The sequence below is a fragment of the Ixodes scapularis genome, unplaced genomic scaffold, assembly GCF_016920785.2.
Source record: "Ixodes scapularis isolate PalLabHiFi unplaced genomic scaffold, ASM1692078v2 PGA_scaffold11__112_contigs__length_91849675, whole genome shotgun sequence".
Lineage (NCBI taxonomy): Eukaryota > Metazoa > Arthropoda > Arachnida > Ixodida > Ixodidae > Ixodes > Ixodes scapularis.
This window is the reverse complement of record NW_024609837.1, coordinates 4,460,786-4,488,291: the sequence shown is the minus strand read 5'-3', so window position 1 is coordinate 4,488,291 and position 27,506 is coordinate 4,460,786. Positions and strand designations below refer to the sequence as shown.

Genomic DNA, 27,506 nt, shown 5'->3' with positions numbered 1-27,506 from the left:
TTGGACGTGTATATAGAGACCACTTGTAAAGGAGGGACTCGTGGCTGCAGGCTTTGTCGAACATTAATGTTTAGTGTGTGAAATCTGCGAGCACACTGACCCAGATTGTTTGTACACCCTTTTATATACTTCTACGAAAATACGTTCAACACTTCTTTTAGGGCCTCGCTGTTTCAGTTACATTATCTGTCAGCTCCTTGGCGGTCTTTGTTTTCACTTGACATGTGTCAGGTGTCTCAACTCTGAGCCTAGGGCGAACGTGGTGAGGGTGGTGCACTAAGAAAATTAATCAGCAACACTGCGAGATGGATCCGCTTCCGAAAACCTAACGTATATTGTACTCATCCGTTAACTGTCTGCGAGTTCTCCGTAATTAAATAATAGTCCCCCCTTTTTATTCTTTTATATATTTTTTATTATGCTGCGCTACAAAATTCGAACCTATAGGCAGACTTGTACGTAATCCGTTACAAGTAACGAAATTACTTGTAATCCCTTACATTTATGAGTAATTTTGTAACGGAATAATTACATATTTTCTAGAGTAATTTTAAAGTAATTCCTTTACATTTTTGACGTAACGGATTCCTTGTAATCCGCTACATTTTTTGTCAGAACCACCCCCCCCCCCCCCCCCTCTCCGCCCCCATTCTAAATAAAGTTTTTTATTTTTTTTTTATTTTTGTAATGTCGAGCGCAGTGACACTGTCACGCGAATCGACCAGCGCAAAGGGAGGCTTGGCACTCTTCAGTTCCGAAAAGCCTTTTTTTGCAACACCAAGCCCCTGAATCTGTCATTTTTTTAGACCCTAACATCAATGTCAAAAAACCAAATGAACAATTCACGAAATAAAAAAGAAAAAAAGGGGGGGGGGGGGGGGGCAAGTTACTTCCACTTTGTTTTTAGTCCCTCTGTTTTTTCTTTGCGATCGAAGACGGGGAGAGGAGGACACCAAGTGATTGTGCGCATCTTCGAGAAGCTCGAGGCGGTAAGTGCACTGAAAAGAATTAACAATGTCCTTCTCGGATATAGTGACCACGACCATTTTCATAATGTCACAAAAGGAAACCGCTCTGTCTACCCTACCCTTTTTGTGAGTCAGCTTTTTGCGAGCATTTAGAAAATGGTAATAGTCTTCCTTTCTTCTTCTTCCTGTTTTGTCCCAGCAGGGCGCATCTTATCCTAAGGAGATATTTTTACAAATAAAACATAATGGTGGCTGACATAGACTTGATATTCTGGGCTTGAGGAGAGAGTGAAATTCGTGAGTGGGGCCATAGCTCGGCTTACTTATATAGTACTCTACACTTTGCTGCCCGTGGCATCAGTGGACGTCTATCTGGAGAACACCGGAGCAAACTGCAGTCGGTTCGTGCTCCGTGCGTTTTTGATTGGCACCAAGAAAGGTACACACGACAAATGTGTGTTTACATTTCCTTGTTTTAAGCAACGTTCTAATTAATTGTTGTTATAAATGTCCTTTTTTTATTACTTATATTTATATACTAGAAACTTCTTTTTTTTTATTCACCAACGTTTCTACCGAGGCTCGACCTGTTGAGAGCCAAAGGAAGAAGAATATCGAGCCAAACCTTATTCAGTATTTGATTATCGCCTTACTGTTACAACTATGTTTTGCTATTGATGACTTCTACAGCTTCGCGATTTAGAGAATGAAGAATTTTGGTACATCGGTCCGATGACTCCGATAACGATATCCGATACCTCGCCGCCGTCTTTGCGTATGCATCATATCGTTATCGGGTACCGTTATCGCGGGTATCGGAAGGATCTGCTAAATTTCTCGAATAGCAGGCAACGGCTGCAACGACGAAGCTTTGCTCTACATTCGAGGTAAATAGTACTTCCTTTGCTTTGCTGAAAAAGCTCAGCTCAATGCAGAGCATGAAGCATTCGTGAGGAACAATATGGCACTCCCATCGAGTGCCTCAGCTCAAATGGTGTTCAGCTTAGCAGTCGACATATTGAGTAAGAGATAATGCAGAATGTCTGACGAGACATTCGAGAGTCAGCTGTTGCTCAAAATAGTCAAGGTCATTCAATAGAACAGGTTGCAACGATAGGAACTTGAATATCCCTCTTCCCTTTGTTTCTTACTTGAGGACAATAATGTTAAAAGTAACGCCACGAAAGTAACGGATTACTTTTGGGGGTAACGGTCAGTTACTTTCATGGGAGGGTAATTGTAATTGTAATAAATTACAATTTAGCCTTGAGTAATTGTAAATGTAATTCCTTACTATTTCTTAGTAACGTGTACAAGTCTGCCTATAGGCGTATTTTAATTTCCACGAAATGTAACACTCGCCACTTATTGTAACATTTTCCAATATATCCGGACCTAACCCATAAATTACCGTCAGACGTTGCAATGGTGCACTGCCACGCTAATAAAACCAGCAGACACCGCACCTCCGCAGTGTTTTTCGCGAAAATATTTGAAGTTTCCTTTCACTCACCGGCGATCTTAACGTATTTCCTCCACCGCAGCGAATAGGCGGCCACCTTGTGTGCCAGGGCCATGTCGCCGCGAACGTGGGCAATCATCTTCCGGCAGAAGTCATCGCTCTCTCGGATCTTCTTCACGTCGTCTTCGTAGTAGACGTCTGCCGGGAAGAACAAAATAAACGCGAGGTTAGGGCGACTAATCTAATTTCAGTGTCTGGCGGGTTTGCAAACAAGCTCTCAATGCCTAGGAGGCACATATGGTACCCGACTATTCGTGATTTCCTATCAACTTTCTTCAATAAGGCAAAGTTCGACACGTCACGGAGCGTTACGAATTTCCATTGTTAACTCGTACGTTGAGACATATATACACGTCTCAAAAATGTTACTTGCTAGTTCGTCAAAAGGTACACTTTTCAAGCACAAAATAAGCTTTTTTTGTTTTCCCCTGACAACCACACCTTGTAAGAACTACTTCGCGCAGTGTGTGAACTATATGCATAAAAAAGGAGACAGGGTAAAAACACAGACGAGGAGGTGAATAATTTCCACAAGACTTGACGTACATATAAAAGCGCTCGTGTTTAAAAAAAAAACTGAAAGCCTTGTTTAAGACTCCTTGCTTTGTCCGTTCTTTTTTTTTTTTTCGTTTCGTGTCTCCGGTTACGATGAAAGCCTAAGAATAGTTTTTTACTTGAGGTGACCACTATAGGAAAACTTGTGATTTGGCTAGTTGGTGTACACTAGAAAACCTGGTGTAAGGCGCAAAAAAATAAGAGAAAAAACGAACACAAGGAAGAAGACAGGCACACAGGCGCCTATGAATCTTCTTTGTGTCGGCTGTTCATTGCGCCTCACACCATGCTTCCTAAAGTGACCACTATAGTCGTTAACGAGATGAAAGCAGGTAGGCGCCTTCCAGCATGCGCTCGTTGACTTCCGTCGTGCTTTGGCCGCGTGTGTATGCTCGACGTTCACGAGATGCCGAAGTATCGTCGTACGGAGAAAGCTCGCGCAGGCGGCGTGACAACTAAAGGCCCTCCCTTTAAAGGACGGTTTTACGAACCACCCTGTACACCTTTAGCTGCCGCAAGCTGCCGAAGCTGCCGCAAGCTGCCGAAGCTGCCGCAAGCTGCCGCAAGCTGCCACCCGCACTCTGATTGCCGCGTTTTCATAGAGGTCACATCGCCTGCTTTACGGGGAAGGGAGGGGGGGGACTTGGTTCAAGGACCACTCTGGTCGAAAACGAAACAAAAATAAATGACTGGTATCGCGGCACAAAATATGATCACGGCCGAAATATTATGTCAAAGTGAAGCCGCGTACTCCACTTAAACCGATTTGAAAGATGCGACCAGGTGCTCTTTAGCAGGTGGCAAGCGGGTTGGCTTTTCGTCAAGCAACGCTGGGCGACGCGTACCGCAACACCACTGAGAAGTCAAGTCGCGGACGTACAGCTGATATCAGTGTTGCCACTCCTCTCTCGCAGATAGTTCGCCGGAGACGCCCCGAAACCAAACTTTGAACCGTGATATTTATAAAACCAGACACAATATCGAATAAAAAAAATTATACCTTGTATTTCAGGGACACGGACTGAACTGAAAACAGTCGTAATCCCAAATGGGAAAGTATTGACCGGAGCTGCTTTCTAAACAGGCCTCGGGGATCGATGCACAAGCCTTTAGCCAGCACCCAGATTTAGACTTGCGCTTATCGGGTAAGCAAACCTGACAGCCGTGCATGCTTGTAAACCCGAGACTGGGGCAGAAAAGAGAACAACAGAAGGTAAAAAAAGAAGAGGCAACGTCTCACCTGAGACGTTGCCTCCTCTTTTTTTACCTTCTGCTGTTCTCTTTTCTGCCCCAGTCTCGGGTTTAGAATTATGTTCGACTGACACCAGCTCGCCTGCACTCTGACTATTTTTTTTGACAGCCGTCTCGGACAGTGTCGCCAGACTGTCTTTTGTACAATGTGTTAGCAACCTGACCACGGCTTTCGGAGAATGGGCGCGGGGATCCGCGCCGCCGGCGGAACTCGAGGAGCGCGGGGAACGTATCTGGGTCGCTCAAACTCTCGCGTCGTACCGGCGTGTTTCGTCCCGCGGCCCTTATCGACGACGTTGAGTCGATCGCTCGAGCGGGGCGACTCGTCTCGACTCCCAATGACCAGCTCGTTTTCGAGATACGCGGCTTCCAGGCGACGTTCATGCCAGCCGCTTCCTACGGGGGTGGATTCACGGGACGCCATTTTGTTGGACGTTGTTCACAGCGCATGCTCAAAACTAGCTCCCCTTTTATCGTCTTCCAAGAGCAATGATTCTGATTGTGTGGAATGGATGCTAAACGTGCATCCGCGTGCATTTCTCGCAGGAAGTGAAGTCAAAGCAATGGGTAGCTGTGCGCTCGCGGTACTTGGGCCTCTATACTCGCAAAGCCTAGCAGTTCGACCACGGAGCCATAGAGTGCCCGGTTGCAGATCCGGAGCAAGAGGATCTGGTAGCACAGAGCAGCAAAACGCCATTTCTCGAGAAACCTGGACATCAGCGCAGAGATTTTGCAGCGGTGATGACGTCAAACACACTTGTTCGCTCGGGAGAAGTGTGTTTCGGCACCCCGCCGCAGCGGGGCGCCGGTCACGTGGTTCTCCTCTCATCCGTTGTCTGCCGCTCCACCTTTTTCATTTCGGCGGCCACTTCAAGTGGCTATCTTCCAGGCTTTTTCAGTATATAGGAGGCTATGGCACTGATCAAAGCTGAGCACGCGCGGTGTTCGCTTCTTCTGAAATGCCAGAAAAAGTTATCCTCGAGCATCGTTCTGAGTATGCGTTTTGAACAACGTCCGATAAAATAGCGTCCCGTGACCGAAGGCTCGCGCAAGGACACCACAATGGCCGCTGACGTGACGTCATTACAAACTACGCATAGTGCCTATTCATCACTGATGTCTATTGCAGTTGGCTGGCTCGATGCTTGTCGAGCTGGAGTCGAGTGGCACCACCGGAAACTATCGGTTGAGCTAACGCACGGGAAAAGAGCAATTTTCTGCTTTAGTAGGTTGTTCTCGACGATGAAACTTTTATCGCGCCTTCCGGGTATGACGGTTAATACTCTAGCCGAACATATCAAAAGTGTTAGAAGACCAATTTATTTTTAAATTTATGTTTTATGAATGAGGGTCGAGGGCTGCGACTTTGTTGGCCGTAAACTGCGCTGCGGTTCAATGAGACGAGGGTTGCCAAGGGTCAATCTGGAGTAGTTCGTGATCTCGAAGTCAACAGAGCTTAGCAGACGAAAAGTTAGAATGCATTCACTGGGGGCATTTGCATCGTTTCAAGCGCTCGTACAGAGTACTTGTGGTACAAGCTTTTGCTCTGAACTGCGGTGAGGGCTTCTGTGACGAACTAAAACTCGGAGCGTGTCGTTCATTTCTTGCACGTGTCATTTTTATTTAGTAATTGAAGCGAGCGACGCCGACGCGGTCGGTGGTGCTCCGGCACATTTATTTCTTTTAATAGGCGTTCGAACTTCTTACAAATACCGATTCTATCTCCAAGCACCCGATATAACGATCGCAGCACATAATAAAATACTCGCCTTCGAGCACCATGCAGAAGCCATAGACTTGGGTGTATTGCCTGGTGTCGAGCAATGGCCGACCGTGGTGCCACCGACGGGCTCCCTATCCGCGATCCAGTCTACTACATTAAAGATCAGCGGTAGTTATTGGAGGCAGTGCCGTGATGACAGCGAGCTCCCACAGCGTTCATAACAGCAAAGCTGTGTTTTCTGACAGAAGATGAGGGTCATTACCCACAGTTCGCGCTGATGACCGGACCTGATGACCGGACTCACGGCTTGCACGTTACATCACCGCATCATGCTGGTAATCATTTCTACTCGCTCCTTACCAGAAAAAAAAAAAATTCGGTGGTTCCTGTGTATTGTAGTTCCTTTCAATTGCACCGTTTTAAAGGGGCCATAAAACGATTTTTCTACTTTCGCTAAATACTACTTAGAATCACTCCCCGACGTTAATAACCGAATAAACTTGCCGTAGTTCATTTTTTTTATTTTTTATTTTTTTAAGCGATGGCAATCGGCAAGTAAATTCGAGAAATATGAGCATCGTTCATCCCCTAAATCCGGATCCAGAACAAGCGGCTACGTGGTCTGGTGCTAACCCTAAGCCAAGATCAAAGAAAGGCATCCTGCCGTTCGAGTCTGCTCACTCCAAAATAGCGAAAAGGGGCATTGCTGCCCCTTTTGGCTATTGAACAGGTGTCTGGAGGCGTCCTTAGAAAGATATTGCGAACGTTCCGCGCAAGACAGTATTTTGTAGTTAAGACAGATTTCACTCCTTCAAACGGCAGGTTTCCCAGAAAGCTGCCTGACTGAGGTTGCCGAAGGACTACTAAAACAAATGCGAAGGGGCCAACCAACAGGCGAGAGAAAAACCTAAAATAAAACCGGCAATTATTCCTTACTTGCATACCACGTCTTATAAGTTAAAGGAAGTTGTACAGCGTTTTAAATGTTCTGTTGCATTCTCAACTCCCGATACAATGGTACGTCTGTGCCGCTGAATCAATAGTTCCCAGTCAACTACAGAGCAGTGTCAATAATGCAATTAAATGCAAAGCATTTAATTGCATTATTGGTAGAGCACTCCACTGGAAAATGGAGAGGTCCCTTGTCCCATACCCGGACCAGGCGGATTTCTTCGGTCGCGCACCAGTCACCTATCGGTGTTTAGAGATTTGTGTTTGTCCTTTGTCCCTCTTGTTCCCTTGTTCCTTGTTCAGTGCAACGTAAAACAACAGACCGAATATGCCGAGTGTGTCATGCAAGCGATGTACGAGATACCGTTGATTCGCGGCTCCGTGTACATTGGTCAGACGGGTAGGTGTGTCAGCGACCGAGCACGCGAACATGCGACAGCCACGAAAGCAAGCCCTTCTGGTAATCTCGCCCTCCATTGTAGTCGTTGCCCATGCTCACCACTTCTGCACGATGTTAAGATTCTAGCGAAAGATAAAGAAAAAGCGTGCCGAGAAGTTCACGAGGGGTTTGAGATTAGGGAAAAAGTAAATGAGTGAGTCAGCGAACCCTCGCTCTCAGGAAAAGTTTGATTTTATCGAGGGGTTTCATCGATTGTTGTGACGAATAAGCGTTTTACAACGGCTTATATTATGTGTTTTCCGTAAACAAAAAAATCAGTTGCGAGTGCGCCTTGTGTTGTGTCCACCCTCCTTGTCCCTATCGCTTTTTTGGCGGTTTTAAATATCTGCCTATCCTATGCCGCCAACGTTAATCATGGCCACGCGCTGGGGTCGGCAAAGTAGAAAACGCATGTCGAGCTCCGGGCATTGTTACAGTTCGGTTATTCTCATCACCGCAGTGGTTGGACACGAGCCACCACCCGACGGTCCACAGAGGCATCGATTGTTCCGAGCCGAAGTGCTCACGCAGTTCTCGCGTCCAATCCACCAGTCGTGCTCGACTGTCATCGGGCGGGTGGTCTCGATCCCACAATTACTTCATCCAGCTTTGCGAAGGAAAGACTGAAAAAAAAAAAAAAATAGTCCCCTTTGATCCTCGCAATTTCACCGCGACCAAGAAGCTTCTGATTCGGTGGCGGTCCATGTGCGAGAATGCTTGTGCCAGACTATAGGACTAGTACGCTTCTGCAAAGTCACGAACATTCCAAACCCGATATCGTTTCGGGGCCGTGGACACCACGATTTGGTGGAACCAATCACACAGCACCAAAAAGGGCGTCGTCATGCCGCTCATCGCCTTTAAGCGTTCACAACAACGACGAGTGCATGATTGCTTTTATCGCATCCCGACGTCGGCTGCGATCAGGATTAGAGCAAAACGGTTTATGTAAGATAGGCATCCTGCGTTGCCCAGGAGGCGCTGCGAAAAATGACTTGTTAGGACTTGTTTTGGGTAGTACAAACTTGAGCGACTCAAACTGCGACACATATAGAAGCTTGCCTGCTCTCGCGTGAAACACGATAACGAGGAATATAGAAAAAAAACGAAAAATTTTAACGCCGTCGAAGCACAGGCCAAAGCTAGGACGATAAGAGCGTGAACCAAGAAACGCCAAATCACGCGTCCCAAAGAAACATAAAGGGGAAGAAAAAACAAAAACGTCGCGACGCCAGATGCTCTAACGTCACCACTTAGAGATACGAGACGCGTACCCTAGCGGTGGTGGAATGAATTCTGAACTTTCGATTCTCTTGCGGCGTTGAATTTAGCCGATTTCGGACGCCTAAATGTGTTTTTCCGCTCTTCTGCACTGCACAGAACGAATAAAATCACGGCGAAGACGCCACAAAAGTGGGAGTCCCAACCAGGTGAGCTTGTACTACCCAAAACGAGGGCGCCACAGTTTGTTCAAAGCTTCAGCGCAGGAGGCCCATACGGTCGTGTTAGCGAATAGCTTAGAGTAACGTTCGACGGTTACGAAGGTGCCTGCGTGCCATGGCTCACCCACTTTTCGTTTTATTTTTCACATAAATAATTGATAAAGCCCGATTGCAAATATTTTAGACTTAAACGCAACCTGTCCCGACAATTTAATTAATATAAATTTTCTTGTTCATATATCTCTTTTTTCTTTTTGGTTTTATGGGAAAGTTACAAGGACAAAAAGGATATAAGACAGAAAAAAGAATATTGCCCACAGATTCCTTATTCGACGTTCGAGTAAAATGCGTCCTAGTTTAATTAATGCAAAAAACAAATGTTGAAATGAGTCACGTGTGACTTTATGCTAGCCGCCCTCGATGTACTTTCCTCGGCGGGAATATTTCCGCGATAAACTTCTTTTGTTTTTCTTTTTTACGGTAGAACTTAATTTAATTTTTCCCGCAAATGCGCGAAAGAACATCAAAACGCGGAAAACAACCGTAATCACGAATTAGGTATAGCTTCTTACGTAAGTGCAGACCAAACGCACGCGTACCAAATAGGGAAAAACACAGACAAAAGAAATAAGTTGGCGGAGCAGACGACGTTAATGTCCACTGTCGCAAGCTCCGCACGAAACGGTTCCCCGAACGCTGGGCGGACGAATAAAACCCGTTCCCACTCAATTAGAAGGCGTCATCGGTGACTAGGGAGAGAAAGACAGCCAGCGATCCAACTATAAGAAGAAATCCAAATATATATATATACATATAAAAAAAAAAAGACCAACTCGCAGAGCAAAGATTTCCTCGTTGGCAAGGTCGGCCATTGAAAGTGAGCTCCCTGTCTCAGACTCACACGCACGCACACATTCTCTTCACGTCGTTTTTTTTTTTCTTTTGTTTCCTTTTGCGGGATATTTTGTGCCAGATTTCGTATTCTTGACAGCTGTTGGAATGGCTAAAACGTTAAGGGGGTTTTGAACGTCTAGTGAATAGAGAGCTTTAGAATAGGGGGCTCCCCACTGCGCATGCGCATAAACTGCGCATGTGGGGAAGTTTTGCGCACGTCCGTTCGGCGCCCTAACCTGCTCGGGGGTATACCCGAAGCGACCCCTATTTTAAGGTCTCTATTTCCGGGCTCTTTTGAACTCAATGTGCTGTGTTTGAATTGTACGTTTTCTTTGCTGTATATGAGAGATACTACTAAACTTGTAAAGTGACAGGTGTTTGAGGTATATTGCGTGTTTCGCGTAAGTAAAATTCAATTTTCTAAAGACAAGACAAAAAATGACCATGCGTGTTAGCGCACAGAGTCTCTGAGCACGCGGAGCGAAAGCTCGCGCTGCAGAATCAAGGGATCCTGGGTTCGAGCCCCACCCCTGCACGTTTCGATCTGGATGAGCATCGTACCGGCGTGCAGTCGTGTATCACTAAGACCCCAGGCTTCACCTGACGCCCATTGAGGGTGACTATATTCTGGCTGTATAAACCTCCGCATACCGCTATTACTTTTTTGTTTGTCTTACACACGGTAATAACATGCGTGACGAGTAGGGTGTGGTTTAGTTTCTGGTTATTTATTCGGAACTCCGAGATCTAGGCGACGCCACCTGACTAAAGAAAAAGCGGAGGGGAGAAACGGGCAGATACCGACTATCCGCCTGTGTCACAAGCTGGCAAAGCCTTGCAGGGACAATGTGAAACAAAGCAAAATGTGTTCAATATATGTCGCTGCAGTTACGCTCCCACCTTCCCCTTTTCCCTTCGCACCAAAATAAACAAACAAACAATGTCATTTACAAATTGTTTATAGGTAAAGCACTCGTGCAAAGCAACCTCTTTGACGTGAAAATAGGTGTCGACAACACGACGATTTCACTTGTCTGTTGCGCTTTGTCTAAAAAAACAGTAAACAAATGGTTTAAATTTACTTTTCCGTTGATCATCACACTATATGAAGCTTCGTCACCATTCGATAAAATAGAAACCCGGGCACGCTGGCATCGACAGATGATTGTATTTTCTATGCGTATGTTTGCGCTCAGACACCTCGACAAATAAAACCAATCTCATCGAGCGTGACGCCGCCAAAACTTAGTTCGCAGAAAGCAGGCGGCAGTGCACGAGACGGCACGTGCGGTCTCGCGCTCTGCACGCGCAGAGCTCCATCGAGGTCACCGCACGTGCAAAAAGACCAAAGTTCCCTGAATGCATAGTAATATAATTGTAATATATTGTTTGTATGGCCGCAATTAGGACTCGAATCTCGTGCTATGAGAGTTTTGAACGGGACTTCGCATAGACGCTCAGCTGAACAGAATTTTGACCTATGTGAGGTTTCCTATTTAATGTTGGTACTTACCTCAATATCTGAGCGTAAACGCCAGTGAAGCAACAACATTTATCCTAACAATATTTATTTACTTGGCACTGGGGTGATTTGCAAGGTGTGTGAGCTTCGCCCTATGTATTGACGGAGAAGATACGTATACCATCTAGACTCCCGGACAAACTTAAGTCAAGAGGGAAAAATCTAAGTAACCCGGCATCAATGCCTGAAAATGGAAATAGAACCTAAACACACGACTAAACATTTGAAGCCTTACACGCTACGAAATTCTCGTTATTTTACGAAAGAGTCCGTTCGTGCTCAAAATAAACCATACTTCCTAAGCGTCAGATACAAAATCATGCACATGTATATGCACTGCATATCTGTTTGACATAAGAAATGTGACAATTACATATCAAGTTCGGTATTTCAAACTCAAAGACGAAAGCAAAAGGCCCCAGAGGAATTCTCTAACGATCTGCATTCCCCGTATTGAGGTTAAGTAAGCACCGTGCTCGCACTTGTGGATACAGGCTTCTAAGTAACTTTTTTTAAGTACACTACTCCAAATTTTATTAGTGTTTATGTTTGGATATTGAGGTTACTTTTGGTGAGGCAATTTCAAAACCAAAACCCCTTCACTCCGTTCGCTACGGTTTTCAAGTCTTTCGAAATTCCTTTTGTCCAGACTCGATACGGCAGGTCTACGCGCGAATATTATGTACCCGATGTCTTTCATAATTTGCCTTCCGAAATTCGGTAGGCTAATTCGCTGACACAGCTGAAAGTAATAATAGGATTTTATCTTACCTAAGGGTTATGTATTAAAATTGTAATCTGGATTTTTTTTTTGTGTGTGTTTCCCAAGCTGTTTTCAAACTTGCTTTTGCAGATTTTTCTTTGTCTGTACGCCAATTACTGCTTTTGTTCTTGAACGTTCTTCCAGATTTGTCTTCGTAGCTTTAAGTTGGGCGGCGTCGCACAAGCCATTGTTGGCTTTGATTGCCCTCGCACTCCTGTATACTTTCGTGAATGTTCTTGAATACTAATGACTATGACTACTATTATTATAAGGGTGTTTTTTACTCGACACGACTTCTGCTGTCGCAAGAACCTCTGGTTTATGTTTTTATTTTTTGTACTGCTGCAGTTTTTATGTTGATCTCTGGCATAAGGAAAGCGAGACGACGACGAGGCAATTTTTCTGCAGGCAGGAAAATAGCCTAGCGAGATATAAAAACGGTGGGGTTTAGAACGACCTGTCTCGTAGTAATGGTTCAGGGAGCTACGTTGGCAAACTTTACGATGACTGATGACTGCTTATATTTAAAACGTCCAGCCACACAACGCCAGGAAACAACATCGTCATAAAGGATACACGCAGAGCGGACTTCCAGAAACCAAAGAGCGACTGACGCAACTGAAACGAAACACATTAGAATACCGAAATGGTAATGAACATGAAATGAATGCATATGAAAATGCTGACTTGGTTATAAAGTGGATAAAAGAAAACAGTAATGCCCATTGAAAGTTCTTGTAGAGTAACTGAGGTAAGCTAGGTTTACGCTTCAAAAATTATTTTGCCCAGTAATGTAACGTCATTCACAAAGTACCTTATTATCGGTACTATCGCCCGTACTCGGTGTAAAACTCCCAATAACATAACACATAGCCATAACATTACGTTTTGTAGTTCTCGGTCGATGTAAAATCCGCAATACAAAACTTTTGAAAGGAAAAAATTAAAAAAAAAAAAACACCAAGAGGTGAGAAAAAGCTTACAGCTGACATCATCTACTTCTCACAAAGCTGCTGCAGTTAAATTATGATAAACTCACCGCCAATGCGCAGTCTATCCCCACCCCTACCCGTTTAGATCTGGATGAGCATCGCAGTGGAGTGCGGTCGTGTATCACTACTGCATGGTGCACGTTAAAGACCCTAGGCTAGCGTTTTTACTGTACTGACTAGATTGCTCATCAACAGCTGAGAGACAAGTCGCCAGTTGAGGCAGACTCGATCACTTCAGGCTGTATAAACATAGACACAAACACAATTTAGACTGAGTAACTTATACAAGGCTGATAGTGAAACTGTTTCATTGCTTGCACCCTGTATGGGTCTCATCAATTCTGGTTTCCGGCGACGCCTACAGTGTTGCCTGCGACATTATCTCACTATTTAGGCTACAGCCATCCACAAGCACGCTGGTCTTTACGAGGGCATACGTGCACAAATAATCGCCAGGCAAATTTGCGTATATGGTCACCCGTAGAATCTGCTTCCTTTTTAAAACACGTAATCCACCATACAAATCAAAACGAATTATCTTCTACAGACCATTCCAATAAAGGGCTTCAGCGGGTCGCCATCTTTTTTCTACTGGGCTGTGGAAGGTGCTCCGAACATACGCAATAGCTTTCTTCTGCGGAATATCCGACGGCAGTCATGCGCCTACAGTCCATTCAGCATCTTTGACCTGAGCGATAAGCGCTGGAATCGTGGTATAGGTTGTACTCACTGGCGGCCATAGCTGTGCGCGCGATTGCTGAGCTTCGTGCTAACGGCAAGCTTTTACAGTTCTTTTCCAACGGGCCTTCTGCACCATCAAAATTGCCGGTTTTAGCAGCGTATTAATGGGAGCCCGTTCTGGGCATGCGTTCTAAACATCGCCCTCAAATATGACGTCCAGTGAATAACCTTTATAGTATTTTTTTTTTTTGCGAGATAATAAAGAGTTGCAGTAAGTGTGCCTTGAGGAGGTTTTTGAGATCGTCTAAACATGGCGATAAGTCCCTCTGCTGGCTCTAAGCATCCTAGAAATCCCTATGTCATGACGATACGCGGCCGATATCTGTATTAGAAAAACAACCGAAGATCGCAAAAACACTAAGGTCATCTGCGGCGATGAGAGGAGCATGTTCCGAAACCAGGACCACTGTCAGCCAATAGCGAGCGAGGGATCCTCGTGCCTCCAATCGGTGGAACCGCGGAGTGATTGAGTGGGGGCTGAGGAAAAAATCTGCTTGGACAGCTTTTTTCCTCAGCCCCCACCATGCTTATACATGGTAAATAAAGCTATTATTATTATTGCTCGCGGCTCGTTGCTCATACAGCCCGGACCATAGAATTCAACCCAGCGAGCGCGCGCTCGAGGGCTGACTCCGGACACATCACTCCCGAAAACAAGAAAAGAAAGAAAAAGAAAAAAACAAAGTGCACTGTTTTTGAGACGATTACTGCAGTACATTATGTTCCCTCTCCGCGAAAAATTAACATTTTTTGCCTACTCTTACTTGCTTTTATCACCTACAAAAGCATGCACATTTTGTAATAACAGCGTTGGCAATCTCAACGAAGTGTCGCGTTTACATTGGTCACGTGTCGTCCTGAGTGTAGGAACAATGATCCTCTCATCGATGGAAACGACCTCGGTGCGTTCGATCTTTGATTGCTTTTTTTTTAATAGAGAAATCGTCTGCGCATCGGACTTGTGGATTTCCAGGATGCTTAGAGCCCGCAGATGGAGTTGTCGCCATATTTAAGCGATCTCAAAGACCTCCTCAGGATACCTTTCAATTCCCAAAGAGAACAAAGCGTCGCTAAACCATTAAAAAAAATAACATATAAATTTCTTTTTTTTTCCACATCACATAGAGGAAACCGCAGTTTCGCTACCACCTCTTTTTTTTTTTTTTTTTTAATATTAGCACTTCTAAAAACCAAGGTCCGCTACATACGCGGCGGATTAGATTCCGAGCTGAGTGCTTTTTATGAGGATTAAAACCTCTTCTGCTATTGTTTGGTTAAAACAGACAGCAAGCATACATATGGCTTGCATTTGGCGTCGTCGCATCATGCTGGAGGTCATTCTTGCTTGGTTTTCAGGAAAAAAACAAATTCGATGGTATGAAACGTATGCTGCTGAAGGAAGGCACTTAACAGCAAGGCCACCACTATGACTGTTGCTACAACGTCAGTGAAAGCCATCTATATCGTTCAAGGACAGTAGCTTGAACCTTCCATAAGATAACTCTTATCGTTTTTCTTGCTCGCTTTCTTCTCCGTAGCACGCGGAGGATGACAAGGCAAAATGAGCAGTCGCGAATAAAATAAAGATTAAAAAAAAACGCTCACACCAAAACAACAATCGCGCAATCGCCGCTGATGTCCTCATCGCGAAGCTCAAGACAGGCCACCGCGCCACCATGACGTCAGGGCCATGCCCGTCATAAGGTAAGCTTCTGGTAGGATACAATGGACGGAGAGAATAAAATGGCGGTTGTTTCGTTGTCCAAACGCCCATCTCTCTTGACACACGACTCAATGGGGGAACGCGCACCCGCTCTTTGAGGCAGCCTTGTTCCACATCTGAGTTGTACTCTCCCTGTGGGTCCGAGACAACTCCAACGACGAGAAATTTGTTTTTAGGTGTCCTTGGTCCTGAGACCTCCGTAAGTCGTCGTTTCGTCATCATGGCGCACGCGAACTTCCTTTTGTTTTATAGCAGAGGGGTTTGGGGAAGCAAGACGGGTTACTCCTGCATCGTTTCGGAGAGCTGGTGGTTATTTCTGTTTGGTTCTTCTAAATCGGTGGAGCAAAGCGAAAGCGCGGGTGATAGGAATATCGTTAGCGTTTTTGCACAGCAACTTTAGAGCACTCCCATGTTTCACACATGCTTCGAGTCTTCCGACAATTAACTGATTTAGGGGTTGGTTATGACGCTCGGCCAGTTTCCAATTGAAACCATAAGTTTATTTTCACCAATTAAGAAGTTAATTAGTATATTTTAGTTAACTATTTACCTAATTAGTATATTTGTTTGTTTTGGAAAGTCTGACGTCCGCCGTGGATACCAGTTTGTTGTCAAAAAGAGTTTTTTTTTCTTCTCAACCATATTGGTAGACATTTTTAGAAGTCCTCGCTGAAACATCCGATACATTTGTGCTGTCCTGGGTAGTACTGCGACATAAAAACATACGTAAAAAATACTAACCCCACATGGCGTGTTTTTAACAATCGGAACGCGCTCAGTCACAAAGCTGATTCGTGTGATTCAATAAATTATACGGCACAATAATACGAGTCGCCCTGAGCGGGCAAAAATTAAGGAGAATGTCGTTGGACAAAACAGAGAAAAAAAAAACCCGAAATAAACTCGCTAATCTTTGCGAAGAAAAGGTAACTTTCGTCGCGCATTCGCTTTTTTCCGCAAGATGATATGCACCTCTCACAATGGCTAATTCAACTCGGTCGTCGAGTCCTTCGCCTTTTTGACCTTCTCACACAATCTCTAGGATCTATGAGTGGTGGTACAGTGGTGGAAACTCTCTAGGCGACAAACAGAGGCACTTCAAAACTTCCTCGTTTAATGTTTGTTCCCTTGACGACCGCTTCCCGCTAAACCGCCGCAACACTCTGTAAAGCTAGGCTTTTTAACCGTACGAATGCTACCAATATTTAGCGAAGGGCAAACGAACCTAGATCGCTCGCATCCGAACCGTTATGAGCTGTTGTATGTTCGGAGCTTCAGAAAAGACGCGAAAATATTGCCTTCCAATGAATGGTATTCAAAATCCAGTCCGGTAACTTCTAGAAGCCCGTAATAAGCTTCGCATCATCAGAGAAACAAGAGTTCGGCCACCTTGGTTCTGGGTTCAATTCCCACCCCTGCCCATCATGACCTGGACGATCATCGTACCGGCGGAGGGTCGTGTATCACTACTGCGTGGTGCACGTTAAAGACCCCAGGCTGGAGGTTGTACTGCACCGGCTCAATTGCTCATCTGCAGCTGAGAAACAAGTCGCCCGTTGAGGCAGACAATAACTTCAGGCTGTAAAAACATATACACAGCACAATTAAAAGTTAAAAGAGCCCGCGACAGAGCAAGTATATATAGCTTTAACTTCGTGACACCGTCTAAAACTCAGGGAGTCACATTTTTGAGTCGCAACAATCGCCAACAGACCCTTTTTCAAAAGCCCCGTCGAGCAACAATGGCCGCCGCCATTTCTTGGGCACGAAGCCCCTGATTGGACCCGAGTTCCCACCGAGCGATGACGTAGCCCTCGTGTCCAATGGCATGCGCAGAGTGCGTGCCCAGCAATGACGAATTTGGTTAACGGGCGCTGCGACCACTGGATGGCGCGCAATTTTCAAAAGGGTCTATTATATCCGCTCTGCACGAAGCACCAGAATAGCAGCGCCCACGAAGCAATCGAGTAATAAAGCGCCGATACTTTTAAGCTTATGGGCCATAGACGCTTTGCACACGCGCCAGAATACAGCCGCCATTGCTGACCTTCTCTTGTTTTGCCGAGATACCGAGCCACTGAAATTGGTTTGGACGAGCCTTCACAAAGACCAATGCTGGGGAGCAAGATAGAATAAAATCTAAGATGTCAATAACCTGGCCTGCTATGGTAATAATGAAGTGAAGTAAACGTAATAAGGGGGAACAAAAACTGAAGGTCAGTTATGGCGGCGCCCAAGCACAGCTGCTGCAAAGCGTCTATAGCTGACTTAGTTGCTCTCGCCATTTCGATCACTACCAGGTGTCTACGTCATCTTACGACGGCTTCGCGCGAGCTTATGAAGGAGACAGTTAAACATGTGCGACCAATCGGCTGGCGTTCGACCGAAACGGCGGGGCAACGCGACGCGCTGATTGGCTACGAGGAGGAAGTCAGCGTTCGCTCGATATGATCGGCGAATTCCGCTCGGCTGAGCAGACTCAGTTGCCTCAACCTGTCCGTATCGCCGGATATCAAATCAAGTGGCCGGCGACAAAAAAAAAACATTCCCATTTTTCATCCCTGGAGTCATTGATGGTGCCTGATTATATCGAGATTAAAAAAAAAAGAAAGATGTACATGGAAAGTTCAGACCGTCGTTTATGACCCCAAATAAGATAATATCGACTTTGTAAAGAACAAAAACAACAGTAGAACCGTTTGGTCCTAAAATAGCCTGTCGTGTGTCCATGCTTTTTTTATGCGCCGACAAGCTGAGGGAGAGAAAGAGACGAGAGCGCGCCAGGAGGTTCGAACGCTGAACTCTGTTTGGAACGATTAGTGGTTAGAGCTAAAGTTAGCCGTCTTTGTCTCGACTGCACTGGTCGAACCCATTAGAACGCGGGACGCCGGCATCGGGCGTTTGACTCCTGCATCCTAACGCGTTCGACAAATGCAGTGCAGACAAAGGCAGCTGGCTTTAGCTCTACCCACTAATCCCTCCAATAAGAGCTCGGCGTTCCGACGTGCCCCCAACGTGCTGCCTCTCGTGTCCCCCTCCCCCTCATTTTCTCGGCGCATAGGGTCCCTCTGCACGCTTTCTTTTGTGTAGGACTGGACGAGTAACTACGTAACTTGTTTACACTAGCCGTCACGCACGTGATGACGATGCTGGTGGTGATGCTGTGTTGGTTTGGGTTAGTGAGTGTGTATTTGTGTCAGTGCAAGGTGGGCGTCCGGTGTGTACGTGCCCCTTTGTTCCTTTTATTCTTTTTTTTTTTTTTTTGGCAGGTAAGCTTGAATACCCGTATAAATAGTACCTTGGAACTTCGATGTTCCTTTTTAAGGGCGCTGCAGCTCGATGCCATCGAAACGCGATCGCAGGAAGTGTGCAAAAGAACTAGCGTGACACGAAGTGGCGGCGAAGATACCGGTCAGAGCTGAGATCTCCAGTCTGAGGACTCTCTTTCGCAAGCTGTAAAGCAAGGAAGATAGGTACAATATCGTGCAATATTGTACCTATCTACCTATCCTGTGGTCACTATCACAAGACAGCTGGTCTATAAAACAAAGCACCCTAAACGGTCCAAGCTTAAGGTGAGCACGTTGAATGTACTTAGTTGGTACTTAAAGTACCGCCTAAAGTATACCGTCGTCTTTTTTGCGTCTATGTTTGTACCTTAAGTGACGCCTATATGATCCCGTTAGCGTTTCACTTTTGGTCATTGAAAGCCTCTTTATCATTAAACTTGCAATGTATATATATATATATATATATAGTGACTACAACAGAGATGAAAATACATTTAGTGAGACCTACTACCCGAAGACAACACCATATAATCTGAGAAACGAAATCTATATGAAACCAAAAATACGAACCAATTACGGTTCCCAAGCAATGACTTACAAAATACCCGAGCTCCTAAACAACCACCCCGATATCATTGAGTTAATAAAAAGTTCTACTTCACTTTTCACCTTCAAGAAAAATATGAAACGTTATCTTCTGCCAATTTTATGAATAGTGTTGTGAAACTGTTTATTTAACCATTTTCTGTCTATTTACGGGGCTGATTATCAGTTGTTTTTTTTCTGTATTCACCCTTGTTAACCGATACTTTGCTTTGTAAGCGACAAGTTCCTAGCGATTTATTACTGTCAATTCTATGAAGTACCTTATCATGTATATTATTATTTATATGTGTGTAATTTTATTATTACTGTTTTTTTGTATTGTCTTTTGTATAAGAATATTGTTTTGTGGACACGATATTGACTCCATAGTTTTCTTTGCGTTTACTGCTGTATGCTGCTGAGCTATGTACAGGGTGGTGGGGCCTCGTCAGGTAAAATTTGTTTACCTTTTGCCCCTCCACCCGCGACTCAAGGAGTCCAAATAAAGATTATTATTATTATATTTCGCTAGACGAAACAAAGGCATCTCGCTCAATGTTGATTCGCACATCTGCGTTTGATTGTGACCAATTGCGCTGCTTCATCACGGCACGCTACGCAGAATTGAAACCAGATGGCACCAGTGTAAAGATAGTATTCTTGAACACTTCCGAACTTGAACTAAATCAAGGGTTTTGCAGGATTTGCGAGTCAAAATGAGTATCTATGACGAGGAATTTTTTTTTTTTTCTCTTTAGCAATATTTAATTACTCAGCGCCGAAAGCTCATTTTGCGCATAAATGTAGCGTTATAGTGGCCCGAACCGCATGCCAAAGTTTCAGAAGAAAGAGTTATCTCAATCAAATGTTACATGGGATTTTTTTTTTTTTAATTTTGATGGGAAAATGGCGACTGACGGGGCTGTGATTGCTTAGAGCTGATTGGCTCCAGTGAGCGAAAACGGACAAAAACTGCCGACTAAAATTTGCCGACTAAAATATTTGCCGACTGAAATTTAAAAAAAAAACGCCTATAATTTGTGATTGAGACAGCAGTTAGTTTCGACACGTCGGTATATGGTTCGAATCACTAGCGCTACATTTAGGCGGAGAATGAGCGTTGGGTAATGCGCAGTTTGTTGCAATAAATAAAACAGTGTCGTTTGTTGTTTTTTCAGGACACGTCGTAGGTTAGATTATGGCCAAAGACAAACGCAAATTTGTGATCCACTAAATCGAATTTGGGGGTTTTTCGTACCAAACCAACCGCGGGCACCTGGCAGGCCCCAGTAGAGGGACTGATGATTCATTTCGACCACCTGGGGATCTTTTGACGTGCAACCGAAAGCTCGTTTACACGGGGCGCCTTCTCCGCAATAAGCCTCTGTCAGATTGCGGGCACCTCGGCCGGGGATTTGAACCCGCCACATGGGGATCCGTACGCGCCGGAGCTTTTTGCCTCGGAGCCACCGGGGCGGCTTAAAGAACTACCGTAGCACACTATTAAACAAAACAAGGAAACAAAAAACTGTTCCAGTTTGTTTTGTTCAAGAGCGTACATTCCCCGACATCGTTAGCGCGAACAAGCCAACGTCAGTGTTTTCATGTTTATTTTATTCATTTTTCCCTCTCCTTCTCTCTTAGTTTTTCTCTCGGTATTGAAGGACTTTCATCAAAACTACTCAAACGGTAAATTTGGACGCCCGACCGTATCCTTTCGAAGTGAAATTCGAAAAAGCGCCAAAGTCGTAATCACGCGAACAGTGTCGACCAGTCTACATGCACAACCCTCGTATTTTTCCCCTCAGGTTTACCCAACTCAAGAAAAAAAAGAAACGAGGAAAAGAAAAAAAAAAAAACGATGCAAGCTGTAATCAGCGAACTCCTCCATTTCGTCATCGAGGTGAATCCCGCTTCCACGTGATATCGTGCGCAAGCAGGCGCTCCCGCTGGCGTCCGGCGGCCATGCCAGCCCGCCAGGGACCTTGGCGATCGTCTGGCCGAAAGCAGGCCGCCAGCCGTTTGCGTAAAAATGACTTCGGACGTCAGTGGCCGAAAGGAGGGGGATTTATCGACGCGCCATCGCGACAGTTGCACTTGCGCGACTAAATATAAGCGCGCGCGGGACTTCGCGACCTTCGAGCGGCGAAGACGAACGTGCCCACTGGCGAAGAGGTTACTATATATACTACATTTAACCTTATAAGCAGACAATGCGGTGGAAGTTACGTACTCGCCGGACCTGCAGTTATGCGTCTGTCTTTCACCACGTTTTCACGATCCCGTCTGCGCAGTGAACGGGACCAGGCGATGAAAGGAGTGACTATAGTGCCACCAAATAAGCTACGCTTCAGAGTAACGACACTTGGCCATATCGTGGCTTTAAAATCATGGTTGCCAGTTATCTGAAGCTCTATCTGAAATCACAGGAAACGCTTTTCCGCCCTCCAAAATTGTTTAAACAGTTCGCGACAAAGAAAAGCAATATTGCATGAGTTTCCCAACACCGAGTCTAATGCTGAGGAAGTCGTGCCACTTTTGAATCATGACGATCGGCTGTCCTGTCTGCTCTGCACAAGCACCAAAATGGCGGCGCCCACAACAATGTCGGGAAACGGAGTGCCGACACACTAAGCGCAGCTCATTTAGTGGTTCTAGGAGTGAGGTTGCTTGATTGGGCGAGTGTGTAGCTCCCATCAACCGGCAGCTTGGAGGAGGAGGTGTACGAAGAACACGAACAAACAAACGAACAACGTGTACTCGGAGTTTTCCAAGACTCCTGAAGCGGTCACCATGCTCTCAGAAATCTCTAATCTCTGGTGTCTTTATCGCACCGTAATCCTGGAAAGCTTCTAAACAAACAAAAAATAAATTCGCGTGAATGAAAAAAAAGAAAACTACATTTACCGCAGTTGACGCGCCACAGCTCACAGATCTGCAATTTGTCAATCGCCTAGCATCGAGCACGTCTGCCAGTGCAGCTGGGTAGCAGCTGCGGCTTCCTCCTGGCATTGGGTGTCGCGAGTGAAACGGCACGTCTAGGTGCGATGTTGCACGCGTGTGCCCAAGTGTTTCTCTCAGTTTTTATATAAACAGGTTTTTTTTAGCAGTAAATGCATTTTCTGCGCTACTACCCTCATTTTGAACCCGTGTGCAGTATGAAAAACTAAAAATAACTGCTCTCAGGGTGCGCGTGGGATTGTTAAATGATCGAAAAAGATTTCACGGAATGGGGGAATTTATGGAACCGCATCTCTCGACTGTACTGACTGTGAATGATAACTAAACTCAGACTTGTGAAGCTACACAGTGTAGCTTTTTTTTTTTCCTGTCCCTTTTACGATTATGTAGTCATTAAGAAATGAATAGATGAGAACTTCTACAAAATTTCTTTAGGCTAATTTCGAACACAGTAAGTCGGAACACAATCAGGCAAAAGTGTGTTTCCGTGTTTTGAACGTGACACAAAAGTGGATATGTTCATATCTGTTGGCGTAGTTCCTACTAATGCAGGTTGTAGGCTTTCCTATTGTTTCTGGGGAAGTAGGAATACAAGTTTGAACGAAGGATTAGATATGAAAAGAGCTCGCGAGGATTCAAATATCTACTTTCGCGCTTTGCTTTAGACCGCAGAATTTTGTAAATCAATCTGGCACCTTGCACGCGTACCTTTATGGAAAAAAAAATATAGCGCAATAATTGATTTTCTTTGTTCGGGTATATGAAATACTGCCACAGAAACGATAAGCACAGCGTAATAATGAGATAATGTGCTCTATGTCTGTGCAAGTAATATGCTGCTAAGCACCTGTGTCCTGTTTCCTGTTTTCGGTGCCTCTCGCAGTCCGTCGATATTCCATTTTTGGGCGACGTCATAAAACGTGTCGCCGTCAGTGACGTCGACACTTTTTGCGAGTTTGATGCATTCGTTCTGTCACCCCACCTTGTTTACGTGCTGATCTTTAAGCGTTTGAGCGCAACCAGCGTCCATTTTAGAGATTTAATCTCTTTAAGGCTGGAAGAAAATTTGCGTTTGAGCGCCATCAACTGCACCGCGACCGCCTGTGATTGGTTGCGACAAGAGAGCACGCTGGCGCCATCTCTCGGGCAGCCCTTAAACATTTCAGATCTGCGTCACGCGTCATTTTTTTCATCGCATGTTTTAAATAATTCTCACAACATATTATAAGCGACCATCTCTCACGAATAGTGCGTATATTTGATTTCGTGAATACTGCGAAGCGTTCAGTCTTTTCTGCAAGTGCGCCGCCATCTTGAATTGACGTCACTTCCAGTATGGGCGAAAACATTGTTTTGCCTTTGCCACGACCAATAGAAGGCATTCAGGATATAAGCGTAACCGTCTCACTTTCTCGTTTTGCCTCCCCTTTATTTTTTTTACAATTTGCAGGTTGAAACGTTGGATTATTTTTTCGTCGCCCATACCGGATACGCCTATTAGGTAGCTGGGGACGAGAGTAGACAGAAAAGATCTATAGTTATCCGCACATCGGAAGTGTTAAAAACAAATGTGCGAACCAGTCTTGGCACTGGAAAAAAAGTCGCACAGACACAATAGGCCGAAGCCGCTTGGCAGCAGTTTCGCCCTGAAGGCGATTAAAAGATGCGAGCGCGGGATCTTCACGCTCCAGAGCACGTCGTGCTTGACGATGACGTCAACAACAAAAGGCTCCTTCCAGAGGGCGCGACCTTTGAAGGGTACTTTCCGACGGGGAAAATGTGCGAGTACAATCGGGTCTCGATTACGTCGACGGCGGTGTGTAATCTATGCAAATGCAGGCAGGTCCGACAGTTAATGTAGTCACTCTACGCTTTGTACATTGTTTGCTCCCAGGCAGACGTTCGTCGGTTAATGGGATTGCGCCAGATTTTGTGCATTTGTCGGCTCCCATGCAAACCCGCGGGCGTCCGTCGGTTAATGTAATCGTTCTACACTATGCACACTTTTGGGTCCCGTGCACATGCAAGCAACCAGCGGTTAATGGAATCACTCTACATCTTGTACGTTGTGAACTCCCATGAAAATGCAGGCAGCTGACGATTAACCTAATCCCTCTCTAGACCTTGTACATTGTCGGCTCCCATGCAAATGAAAGCGTTCGTCGCTTATACTATGATCACTCGAGATTTTGTACAGCCCCTGCTCCCATGTAAATGCACAAATCTATCTTTGAATGTTATTACTTCACATTTTGTACACGTCTGATTCCGATGCAAAGGCATGCAACCGTCGGTTAATGTAATCACTCCACATTTTGTACATTGTCGGCTCTAATGCAGACGCCGGCGACCGTCGGTTAATGCGATAACCGCTCCATATTTTGTACGCCGTCGGCTTCGAACAATAATAGAGCCTCCCGAAGTTTCCAGGGTCGCCGAATGTGGTAAGGCTGGTGTCGAAAACGGAAGTTCCCCGTTCGGTTGCTCTGTCCACGAGTTTACCTCCGTCGCAGCTGCTCCTATCTTTAAATCATCTCGAGCCAAGAACTTGAGACCTCCAACTTGTGTGTTCAAGATCATATCTTTTTGTAGACAAGAATAAAATCGTAAGCAAGTCGAATTCACCGCTGTATGAATGGAAAATGTAGCCAGTGTAGTATACGACTGGTTACAGGGTGCGATACTTTTGAATCTCTGGTGAGGAACACTTCTCTTGTCCCGGCATAATGTCTACTTACGCCGAAGTCATTGAAAAGAGTATGGGATATATTAAAAAAAAGAGTATATTTAAATCAGTAATTTATACACCCCCCCCCCCCCCCCCCCGGCCCGGAGATCCTCCCAATAAAATTGACAATCATGACAAAAAAAAAAAAAAAAAAAAAAGATGGAGACATGAAGGTTGTATTATCTATAGCCGGCGACAGGTTCAGAGTAAACTGGAAGCTCCTCCCACCCCTTTCCACTTTGGCAGAGCGAACGCTGGTGAGGAGGCGACCTCCTCTACAGCGTTCGTTCTGCTAAAGTGGAACGAGGTGGGGAGAGCTTCCACTTCGTCCTTTATATGTCACCGACTATAGCAACGGTATTTACCCATGGACAAATTTCATGGCTTCGGATGTTTCATTTTGACACCGCTTTGTTTCTGAAATCTGCAATTCGTTGCCTTTTGATGAAAACAAAAACGGCCACGTCAAGTTATCGTGTATTATTTGGCCTATTGCTTGATAAGAACAGCCGGTGCGGCTCCGCCCCCAAATTCCCAAAGTGAAATAGCGCCGTCTCAATTACTCAATATGAACGCGTTAACTATTCTTATGCTCCCAAGGCATAATGTCAATAAGACTACCCCCAAAAAACACAAACACATAGGAAAACACACACACGCACAATATTTTTCTCTCTTACCTCCCCCCATCGTCAAACTGCCGCTTTTTTTACCTCTTCGTTATCTGCAACAAGTTCAAATACCCAACAAAAATAGTCCATACCTCACTGTCAACCTCATCAAGGTAGTCGACAAAAACGAATTCTTGAGAGTCCCAGCCCTGTTAGTTTTTTTTTTTTTTATTGATAAAGTGACATATAATGATAATGCTGTAAAAATGAATGAAGACAGTATTCGTTATAATAGTCGAATTGACAAGAAAACAGCACTTTTAAAGTGCGTCTCTTTTGTGGCTTTCATTTATGCCTGAAATAATTTAAATAATTTCCCAATTTCGGCTTTTCGCAGAGCTGCACCCCTTTTCTAAAGTATTTGCTGACAGACATACCACAAGAGGTTTGCAAATAAAGCCAAAACAAAAATAAGGAACGCCGTGAGCTCCGATCATGAAATGTTCAGAAAAAAAAAAATCACAAATGAGAAATTCTTGGTCTGTCTCTGAGTTTGCTATGGAGCCAGATGTCATACGAGCTCGGTTCAGTCATCGACCCAGCGATAACAACGGTCAGAAACCAACAAAAACACTCACCGTCCTCTTCGTTCCACGTGTCCAAGAAATGTTGTCGCAACTCCTTAATCTGATCCTGCGTCACTGCTTCCCAGTGCTTCTCTTCCCCGAAGACATCGTTGTCCAAGCTCAGCATGTAAGGCATGGCTGTAGTGCAGTTCGGTCCACCAAGTCCCAAGTTTTCCAAGCAACGGCTACCAATAAACACCTCACAGCGCTATGACCGAGGCACAAGCAGCCGCGACCACCCTCAACCGATTCAAGTTTCGCTTTCAAGCCTGACGCACTTTCACGCGCCCTTTTGGCCGCTCAACCGCGCGCGCTCCTGGAGCTGTCAAGGCCGACGAGTGACGTCACATCCGGCGGCGAGGCGGGCTGTCTCACTTCCGGCCCGTGGCTAGGAAAGCCTGAACAGCTACGAACACGACCGACGCACTCGAAGCGGTAAAAAGTTGACGCGCGCTGGGGACCCGCAAGGTTAACCGGTTGGCAGGGGGACGTTCTTTACGAAGACGGTGGTAGTTTACCCCGGGGTTTTTGATGTAGCGCCGGCTCTTGGTCCAAGTGTACGTGCTCGTTGGGAAGGCAGCTGACGGTAGCGCCGGCCACCTGTGAGTGATTCGTCGTGGACTGTCCCGCCGGCAGATGCGCTCGATCTTTGTTATCGAGCGCAACTGGTTTCCAAGAAATACAAAAACGAAAAAAAAAAAAAAAATGTAGATACACGGGCGTGCGGCTGCGGTTCGACACGATACCGCGTCGAGCGAAAAACAGCTGTGGTACGCGCTCGCGATGTAAACTCCGTAGGGGGCGTGGAACATATGACGGGACGCTTTTTTTCTTTTGTTTTGTTTGATAGTGCCGCGTGTCATATGGCGTGACGGATGCATAGACAGGCGGATGCGTATAATGAATGTGATGCGTAAAATTGGATGACAACTTGCGCCGTCTATCTGCTATGGCTGGTCCTTTTATTACGGAACCAGGGGCACTGTTAGGGGGCGTGTCCGCCCTATTTTAAAAGGGTTTTGGTGCGTCTGAGTGACCGACTGACGGACTGAATGACTGACAAATGAAACACATTCTGACCTAAAGAATCCATGGAATGAGACACAGGTCCGGAAAAGATGCTCGCCTATTTGTTTATCTTTTTTTTTTTTTGTGCATAATTATGCTTTTGGATGCTTGTTGTTGCTTCCTCTAAGTATGAGGGAGTTCAGCACAAATT

The 27,506-nt window shown here is 45.3% G+C and overlaps 1 protein-coding gene across 1 annotated transcript in view; it reads right to left on the bottom strand.

The window, feature by feature from the left end:
- Positions 1 to 27,056, bottom strand: part of LOC8039705 (motile sperm domain-containing protein 2) — a 38,777-nt gene extending 11,721 nt beyond the window's left edge. Inside the window, exons 1-2 of the mRNA XM_040216546.3 lie at positions 26,300 to 27,056; positions 2,482 to 2,628 (exon numbers count right to left, since the gene is read on the bottom strand). Of these exons, the coding sequence (XP_040072480.1) occupies positions 2,482 to 2,628; positions 26,300 to 26,423 (271 nt within the window). The 5' untranslated portion in view covers positions 26,424 to 27,056. The remainder of the gene's footprint in view (positions 1 to 2,481; positions 2,629 to 26,299) is intronic.
- Between the last annotated feature and the right edge of the window lie 450 nt (positions 27,057 to 27,506).